Raw genomic sequence first — 10309 nt, 5'->3', positions numbered from 1 at the left:
TCTAGGTAACTTGCCACTCAATGTGCTCTCCTTGAAATCGGAAATACTTTACCAACTTCTCAGGAAACCAGTTGACACATAAAGACTGTAGGGATTCGATATGTTTTTTGGTGCCAGCCCCAGGACTTGAATTCAGGGCCTGAATACTACCCTTGAGCTTTTTTTTGCTCAAGGTTAGCACTCTACCAATTGAGCCACAAATCCATTTCCAACTTTTTGATGGTTAATTGGAGATCTGAGTCTTACAGACTTACTGCCTGGGCTGGCTTCAAACCACAATCCTCAGATCTCAGCCAGGATATTGTGTGACAAGGATTACAGGGGTGAGCTTGGATATGAGTTTTAACATTCTTTAAAACCCCTCATCTGTTATGAAATGCCAGAAGGAGTCCAATGAAGCAAGACTTTGTCAAACACTGAAACAGACATTAAAACAATGGTATCATGATTAAATAAGTTTTATTGTCACATTTAACTGCTTTGTCAGATATACACTGTAGATTTCAATATGGCATAAAAATAATATTTTCCTGAATGTCAAAATCTGAACAGAGGAGATGGCAATGGCACTTAAAACAAAATTAAGTTCACACTGGTGCTGAAGCTGCTAGTAGGTAGCGGATAAAAATTACGAATACATTTGCAGATACCATGATCTGCAACATTTCAAATCAAATGGCAGTGGTGTAAGGCAGACAGAACCTGATGGTTACCACACAGACCCACAGCGTGCACACCCGAGGAATAGCAGTCTCCATCACTGCTGATTCTGTTGAGAGCTGGCTTCACAAGTAAACATCCCTCCCAGAAGACGAAGCTACTTTTTGGAGCCAGATTTTAAGCCTCTCTAATGATTTCCTTCTTCTTACAGGCTTCGACTAGTCTAGAACAGTTAAGCCTCATGTATGAACTCCATGTGTGACCTTCTCATAATACATTGGATCTTGCCATATCCAAACCAGGAGCTCAACAGACTCATGAATGTCTTAGTGGTTTCACACATTCTGGGCCAAAGTAGAAAACAAGCAGTAATTAAGTAAAAATGTAAGTTCATCCCAACTGTCTCTATACATTCTGTAATAATCTCCCAAATGACAACGTAAAAAAAAAAAAGTATGGTTATTGAGATTTAAAACAACCTTTATTCATCAAGATTCCCAAAGTTTATTAAATTCCTTTCCTCCACAAATAAAACTAACACTAGGGTTTGTCAGATGATCTAAGTGAGTTCTATCCCTCACGTGTGAGCTCAGCTAACGCCATCATGTCTGGAATCTGTTTGTCTGGCACACGCCCCTCTGGTTTCCACTCTGTGTCTCTCCTAAGTCTCCAGAGACCACAGTATGCTAGTGTAACAGGCCAGTTGCTGTCACCCACCGAAAGAAAATTAACTTATTTATGATATACTTATTTTGGTGATTACTTACTCGTAGTTAGTATTTCTATATGTCTTTTAAAAGGCAACCATTTTAAGTGACAATACATATCAGGCTAGTAGAAAAAAGTTGAAACAAAGCCCTCCCTTCTGATCTTACAATCATGCAGACAAGAGAAGGTATGTCTGATTTGTTCCAATCAGGCTTCTTGGAATTAATAAAATTTCTTTTCTGGCAAAGATTAATTTGGCTCATCATAGAAAGAAGTTCTTTGAAAGCTGCTGCTAAACTTGTTTCCCATTGAAAAAGTAAATTTCAAGGCATGATAGTGCAAGAGGTAAGTTTTTGATTTATAGAACATTTATAGACTAATTGTGCTTAGTCTCTAATTTCCGATTTAAAGAACAGAAACTATACTGATAAGTTTCACTTCACCTAAATTTACCAGTACATCCGTGAATTGCACCAGAATTAGGACAATTTGATTATCTTAATGATTCTGTCATGAAACCTGCACACTGCATCTGGAGCTGAGGACCAGGGACGGAGTCTCCTTCAAGTTCTGTGCACAAGGACTTTCCCTTTGGGAGCCATGATCTGAGAAAGCAGTTCTCCTCCCAGACTGAGTTCTCAACAGACTCTCTCCATAAGCCATTAAGAAACACATTACCTAGCAGTTTCTTTTGTTTAGTTAAATCTGGGAGGTCTGAACGTTCCTGGGGTCCTCATCAGGATGTGTCACGGGTCTTGAATCCTTCGGATGTGAGTATTCACTATTAGAGGGCTCTGTAGGGTCAATCAAATTTTCATAATCACTGTCATCTGTCTCATCACTGTCTCCAGCTGCTCTTTGGGAAGGAAGATCTGTTCCACTTCCAGGATACTTCAGTCTGGCACTGGTGGAAACATAATTGGAAGAACCCACAGCTTGAGGTCTTGGCATGAAGACACTCCTTTCCATTGGAGACTGGCTCAGAGTACTTTCTTGATTGTTTGGGTGAAAATCAGAGTAGGGGGGAGGAGGATCAGAGGGTTCTGCATCTGCAAGTGTACTTCTGCCTTCAGCTGTAAACCCAGAATAGGGCATCCGGGGACTGAACACTGGCTCCAAGCTTTCAGCAGGCATCTGTCTGCTTAACATTGCCTGCTGCAGTCCTGGGTGAAACAGGAAGAACACTGTAACAACTTCAATATTTTCATAGATTTGCATCTTAGTGCGTCACACAGTCAACCTGAACATTCTAGAAAAATGCAGCAAGGCTATAAAATTGTTACCATTATTTTAACTTCATAACACATTATAGTTTTTTCAAAGTATTACCTGATACATTAATTCTCAAGCACAATACAGCCTTCTGTAACCCTGGCCCTATCATTGCTGCATAATTTCCATTAAATATGCAGACATCACAGTTCAGAAAAGCTAAAATAATCTGACTAGAAGTAGGGCCCAGAGTATAGAACACACATCACTCCAGATCCTGAAATAAGCACTACCATGTCATGTGAACTTGGGCTTTTCCTGAGCCTCACATCAAGTAGTATTTTCCTTTAGAGCTCCCATTAAGCATGCACTTAGGAACTTTCTTTTCCTTGAAAGATCAAAAGCTGCCAGAAGCCAGTGGTTCACACCTGTAATCTTACTACTCAGGAGGCTGAAATCTAAGGATCAAAGCAAGCCAGGGCAGGAAAGTCTGTGAGAATCTTATCACCAATTAAACCGCAGAAAACCCTGGCACTGTGGCTCAAAGTGGACAGCACCCAGACCCTGAGTTCAAACCACCCAACCAAAACAAAACAAAAGCTCAAAAGCTCTGTGTTAGGTGGCACTGTGGCTCAAGTGGTACAGCACTTGCTTTGAGCTGAAGAAACAGCACCCAGGACCAGAGCTTAAGACCCACGACCAACCAAAAAAAAAAAAAAATTAGTAAATTCTGGTTGCATATATTAATGTACCACCATAACTTATTCTGAATACTATTCTATTATTGATTCAACTATTCTAAGTTCATCTAAAATTTGTCCTTTTTTGTGTGTGTTGTTTTTTGAGGCCATGTCTTACTATGTATCACAAGTTGATTTTGAGCTCACAGTCCACCTGACTCAGTCTCATGAGCACTAGTATGACATCATGCCCAGAACATTTCTAATTATTTCTATAAAAATCAACATTTTCCTGGAAACATAAATAACCTTTTAACTGGATTATATATGTCCTTGTTAAATTAGAAGTTAGTTCACAAAATTGTCTTTTACACTTGATATTATTTGACATACATTTTATAAATTGTATGTATAAATGTTAAATCTGTTACTATATTGGAATTATTAGATTCTCAGACCTAACTTTCATTTTAGCATCCCTAGGCTTAATGATATACGTTTATGCATAACAACCAAAAATCTGACAAAGAAGTCTACATCATGCTGGGCGCTGGTGGCTAAAACCTGTAATCGTAGATACACAGGAGGCTAAGATCTGAGGATCATGGTTCAAAGCCAGCCTGGGCAGAAAAGTCCATGAGACTCTTATCTCCAATTAACTACCAGAAAACCAGAAGTGGCACTGTGGCTCAAGTGGCAGAGCATTTGCCTTGAGCTGAAGAGCTCAGGGACAGTGCCCAGGCCCAGAGTTCAAGCCCCACGACCAACAAAAAAAAAGGGGGGAAGGGGGGAACTGGGAATGTGTTTAGTGGTAGAGTGCTTGTGTAGCATGCATGAAGCCCTGGGTTAGATTCCTCAGTATCATATACACAGAAAAAGCCAGAAGTAGTGTTGTGGCTCAAGTGGTAGAGAGCTAGCCTTAAGCAAAAAGAAACTCAGGGACAGTGCCCAGGCCCTGAATTCAAGCCCCAGGACAGGCAAAAAAAAAGAAAAGAAAAGAAAAGAAAGAAATATACTCACTACCTTATGTATGTAAATGTAACCCCTCTGTACATTATCTTGACAATAAAATTAAATTTAAAAAAAAGTCTGCATCACAACCCTGATGTAAATCTAATACAACTGTTAAGAAATTTTAGAAGCTTTTGCTTTGTTTCAGTGCCAGTACTAGGACTCGAACTCAGGCCCTCGTGCCTTTACTTGGCTTCTTCACATATGGCTGGTGCTTTACCCCTTCAGCCATACCTCTTAGTTCAGCTTTTTTGCTATTAGAGAAAGTCATAGAGACTTTTCTGCTGAGGCTAACTTTAAACTGTGATCCTCAGATCTCAGCCTCCTGAGGAACTATGATTATAGGAGTAAGCTACTACTGCCTGGCTTTTTCTGTAGCTAGAACATAAGGCACAGTTCATACAGGTAAGGCATGTCAGGGTTTGCTTAGTCATAATCATCAGACCTACTGGATTTATTTGAACGTGTGTGTGTGTGTGTGTGTGTGTGTGTGTGTGTGTGTGTGTGTGTGTGTGTGTGTGTGTGTGTGTGTGTGTGTGTGTGTGTGTGTGTGTGTGTGTGTGTGTGTGTGTGTGTGTGTGTGTGTGTGTGTGTGTGTGTGTGTGTGTGTGTGTGTGTGTGTGTGTGTGTGTGGCTTGAACACTGTCCTTCAGCTCAAGGCAAGTGCTCTGCCACTTGAGCCACAGGGCCACTACCTGTTCTAACTTCTGTGTCAACTTTTCTTTTTTTTTTTCTTTTTTTTTTTGGGGGGGGGTCCGGTTGTAGGGCCTGAACTCTGGGCTTGGGCGCTGTACCTCAGCTCTTCAGCTCAAGGCTAGCGCTCTACCACTTGAGCCACAGAGCCACTTCTGACTTTCTTTTTGCTTATGTGGTACTGGGGAATCGAACCCAGGGCCTCATGCATGCAAGACAAGCGCTCTACCACTGAGCCACCTTCCCAGCCCTGTGTCAGCTTTTCTATCCTCACTTTTTCTTCCAGTTTTTAAGAGACCTGAAGGCTACTGCAAAAATAGCCCTTCCCACACTAGGAAATGGAAAGACCTTCCATGCTCTTGGATAGGCAGACTTAATATAGTGAAAATGGCAATACTGCCAAAATTAATATACAAGTTCAATGCAATTCCTATTAAAATCCCAATGACGTACATCTCTGAAATACAGAATACAGTCCAAAAATTCATATGGAACAACGAAAGACCTAGAATAGCCAAAACAATTCTAGGAAAAACAACATGGGAGGGATCTCGATGCCGAACTTCAAACTCTACTATAGAGCCATAATAACAAAGACAGCATGGTACTGGCACAAAAACAGACTCGAAGGCCAATGGAATAGAAGATCCAGAAATAAAACCACATGCCTAAAAATCAGCTGATATTTGACAAAGGAGCCAAAGACATACAGTGGAAGAAACACAGCCTCTTCAACCACTGGTGCTGGGAAAACTGGGCGTCCACATGCAGAAAACTAAAAGTGGACCCCAAATGGCGCTGTGCCTCAAGTGGTAGAGTGCTAGCCTTGAACTGAAGAGCTGAGGGACAGCACCCAGGCCCAGAGTTCAAGCCCCACACTGGCAAAAAAAAAAAAAAAAAAAAAAAATCCACATGAACTTAAAAAAAAAAATCCAAACAAAAATGGGCTGGGATGCAGCTCAGTGGGTTCGATCCCCAGTACCAAAAAAGACAAAACAAATACAGTTAAAAAAAAAAATAAAAGTGGACCCCAGCCTATCACCATGCACCAACATCAACTCAAAATGGATTAAAGACCTTAACATCAAACCTGAATCTCTGAAACTACTGCAGGACAGAGTAGGAGAGACACTTGAACTTATAGGTACAGAAAGAAACTTCCTGAACAGAGTCCCAGGGTCACAACAAATTGGAGAGAGACTTGACAAATGGGACTACCTTAAAATAAAAAGTTTCTGCACAGCTAAAGCTATACCAACCAAGCTAGAAAGACAACCAACTAATTGGGAAAAAGTATTTACCAGCAGTATATCAGACAAGGGGTTAATATCCAGTATATACAGGGAACTCAAGAAACTAATCCCTCCCAAATCCAACAAACCAATTACTAAATGGGCAAGGGCACTAAAGAGAGACTTCTCAGAAGAAGAGATAAAAATGGCAAAGAAGCACATGAGGAAATGTTCACCATTCCTGGTTGTGAAGGAAATGCAAATAAAGACAACCCTGAGATACCACCTTTCCCCAGTCAAAACGGCCCACATCCTCAAGTCAGCCAACGACAAATGCTGGAGGGGATGTGGAGAAAGAGGAACCCTATTATACTGCTGGTGGGAATGTACACTTGTACGACCACTTTGGAAAGCAGTCTGGAGGGTCCTCACAAAGTTAAATATTGACCTCCTTTATGACCCAGTCATACCACTTCTAGGCATCTATCCTGAACAACAGGAACCAGTATACAAGGACACATGCACCTCCATGTTTATTATAGCACTGTTCACAATAGCCACGATATGGAAACGACCCAGATGTCCCGCCACAGATGAATGGATCCAAAAATTGTGGTATCTATACACAATGGAATATTATGCAGCCATTAGAAAGGACAAAATAATGGCACTTGCAGGGAAATGGATGGAACTAGAAGAAATCATGTTGAGCAAGGTAAGCCAAGAGCAAAGAGACAAACGACACATGGTCTCCCTGATTAGTGGATGTTAAATCCAAAATGTTAGGTGATACAACAAAATTAACAGGACTTAATAAACAAAGGACTTCCACTCATCTGGTCAAATCACTACTAAATAACGCCATGCTGCTGATCACATGTATGGTATATATGTGCACACCGGAGGGGAACCAGGAGGACACAAAACTAGAGGAAACCAGGGAAAAACATACAACAGCGGGACCCATCAGCTGTACTGGACATTGACCAAAATGAACTAAGCAATTCAATGGCAGCGATGGGAGGGAGGGAACAAGTAGAAAGAGGGAACAGCTGATGCTATGCAAAACAAAAGAAATGTTCATATCACCCAATGTGGAAGAAATAACTGCATCGCAAAGCTCATAGAACTCATAAACGTTATAGACCGTGAGAGACAATTTGCTCCATGAAAGTTAGAATGTGTTTGTGACTTTAACTAAGCATCACTTCACAATACTGTGAAATTTGGGAAATTATGTAACTACTTAATCACAGTAAAAAATTTGAAGAAAAAAAAATAGCCCTTCTCCTTAGGAAGAGCTCAGTGACAAGGGAATGTCTTTCCTTAAACAAGTTAACTTGGGGGGCTGGGAAGGTGGCTCAGTGGTAGAGTGCTTGCCTTGCGTGCATGAGGCCCTGGGTTCGATTCCTCAGTACCACATAAGCAAAAAGAAAAAAAGCCGGATGTGGTGCTGTGGCTCAAGTGGTAGAGCGCTAGCCTTGAGCTGAAGAGCTCAGGGACAGCGCCCAGGCCCAGAGTTCAGGCCCCACGACCAGACCCAAAAAACAAAAACAAAAACAAACAAGTTAACTTGGTGCTTGCTGAATGGAACTCATGCCACTTAATGTCTAATTGGATACTTAAAATAAGACATTTCAGGGCTGTGATGTAGCTCAGTAGCAAAGCAGGTACAACACTCTGGGTTCCATCCCCAGTACCAAAAAAAAGTCATTTCCCTGATACTAATGATAAAATTACTAAGAAACATACTTCTTTCTTGTTCTTTTTCATTTTTCTTCTGAGTGACTTGTCTTCTTAATTTATTCACTTCTGCCTGGCAAGATTCAACAACTCGCTCACTCTTTTCAACATCTGCACACACTGCCTGAGGAGGGAAAACATAAAAAGAAAGGTTAGTTTCATTCAAGCCTAAGGCACTTTAGAAACTCATTCTTTTTTTGGGGGGGTGGGGGAGGGTCCGGTTGTGGGGCCTGAACTCTGGGCCTGGGCGCTGTCCCTTAGCTCTTCAGCTCAAAGCTAATGCTCTACCACTTGAGCCACAGCACCACTTCCAGCTTTTTTCTTTTTGCTTATGTGGTATTGAGGAATTGAACCAAGGGCCTCAGGTCTGCAAGGCAAGCGCTCTACCACTGAGCCACCTTTCCAGACCCATAAATTCATTCTTATTACAAACTTAGAAAAAGACCAGATGATTAAATCAAGTTCAAAACAGACACATGAGATAGAAAGGACCAAGGAACTAGGATTGTTTTCTTGAGACAGGGTCTTGATATGCTGCCAAGACTGGCCTTAAGCTTAAAATGCTCCTGCCTCAGCCTCTTGCGGGCAAGGATTATAGGCATGTGCCACTGGAGCCCAGTGGCACACCACCTTACCTGGGTCCAGATTGTTCCTATCCATTGATTTCCTTTCTTAATCCTTGTACAATTCAGCTTATAAATTCTTTTTTTTTTTTTTTGTTGGTCATGGGGCTTGAACTCTGGGGCCTGGGCACTGTCCCTGAGCTCTTCAGCGCAAGGCTAGCGCTCTACCACTTGAGCCACAGTGCCACTTCCAGCTTTTTTCTACTTATATGGTGCTGAGGAAAAGAACCCAGGGCTTCATGCATGTGAGACAAGCACTCTACCACTGAGCCGACTTCCCAGCTTACAAATTCTTAAGAATAAGAGATACAATCTTGGGCTGAGAAGTTGGCTCAGTGGTAGAGTGCTTGCCTAGCGTACATGAGGCCCTCGGTTCGATTCCTCAGCATCATATAAGCTGGAAGTGGTGCTGTGGCTCAAGTGGTAGGAGGCTAGCCTTGAGCTGAAGAGCTGAGAGACAGAGCCCGGGCCCAGAATTCAAGCCCCACGATCGACCAAAAAAAAAAAAAAAATACAATCTTTTCCCTTGATTCATCTTTTTTTTTTTGGTATATGTACCAGTCCTGGGGCTTGAACTCAGGGCCTAGGCATGTCCCTGAACTTTTTTGCTCAAATCTAATACTCTACCACTTGAGCCACAGCTCTACTTCTGGCTTTTTTGGTACTTAATTGAGATAAGAATCTCCTGCCTCGGCTGGCTTCAAACCATAATCCTCAGATCTCAGCCTCTTGAGTTGCTAGGATTACAGGCATGAGCCACTGAAGCCCAGCTAATTCTTCTTTTTTTTTTTGCCAGTCCTGGGGCTTGAACTCAGGACCTGAGCACTGTCCCTGAGCTTCTTTTACTCAAGGCTAGTACTCTACCACTTGAGTCATGGCGCCACTTCTGACCTTTTCTGTTTTTGTTGTACTAGGCAAACACTATCATGAAGCCACATTCCCAGCTCTAATTCACCATTTTTATTGAAGTGAAAAGGAAATTTTTTGCTACTAATGTAGCTTACAAACGAAGAGTAAAAGACAGCAATGAGATGCTTTCAACATTTATTTATAACCAACAAAGTAAAAAAAAGAGATAAGGGCTGGGAAGTTGGCTCAGTGGTAGAGCGCTTGCCTTGCATGCCTGAGGCCCTGGGTTCGATTCCTCAGCACCACATAAGCAAAAAAAAAAAAAGCCGGAAGTAGCGCTGTGGCTCAGGTGGTAGGGCACTAGCCTTGAGCTGAAGAGCTGAGGGACAGTGCTCAGCCCCAGAGTTCAGGCCCCACAACCGGACCAAAAAAAAAAAAAAAAAAAAAAAAAAAAAAAAAAAAAAAAAAAGAGAGAGATAAGACAGATTTATTTAACAGGAAAATAATAATGAGGGAAAGCTAGAAAAGAGAATAATACATTCCAAAGTCAAGGTTTAATAAAAGGTAACTATTTGAAGTTGCATCAATATAATTCAATCATTAATAATCACTATGAGATATCAGTATTTTCAGAGCTGGCCTTCTTTAATCAACAAGGAAATGTCTAATAGTCACTGTGAAGTTCTTTTGGCCTGTGCTGACAGTTTGAAAGGGCATGGACATGAATTCAGGACAAAAGCTGTTTTCTACTGCACATTCTTCCCATAGCAGAAATACCAGAAACTTTCAGAAAGTAAGCTCGCACCAGTGAGCATGTAGAGTTCCAGATACAGTGAGTGGTAAGGGAAAGCCTAATTTGGAGAGGCACTGGAAACTGCCACTGTATGCTCTCTCCTTG

General features: G+C 41.6%; 1 protein-coding gene across 1 annotated transcript in view; it reads right to left on the bottom strand.

Moving 5' to 3' along the window:
* Positions 1 to 442: 442 nt before the first annotated feature.
* LOC138819878 (BRISC complex subunit Abraxas 2) overlaps positions 443 to 10309 on the bottom strand; it is a 41532-nt gene continuing 31665 nt past the window's right edge. Inside the window, exons 8-9 of the mRNA XM_070011482.1 lie at positions 7949 to 8063; positions 443 to 2531 (exon numbers count right to left, since the gene is read on the bottom strand). Coding sequence (XP_069867583.1) covers positions 2068 to 2531; positions 7949 to 8063 — 579 coding nt within the window. The 3' untranslated portion in view covers positions 443 to 2067. The remainder of the gene's footprint in view (positions 2532 to 7948; positions 8064 to 10309) is intronic.

This window comes from Dipodomys merriami, unplaced genomic scaffold (genome assembly GCF_024711535.1).
Source record: "Dipodomys merriami isolate MVZ:Mamm:240054 unplaced genomic scaffold, mDipMer1.0.p SCAF_82, whole genome shotgun sequence".
Lineage (NCBI taxonomy): Eukaryota > Metazoa > Chordata > Mammalia > Rodentia > Heteromyidae > Dipodomys > Dipodomys merriami.
The sequence above is the reverse complement of the archived record's forward strand: the minus strand, read 5'-3'. Positions and strand labels throughout refer to the sequence as shown.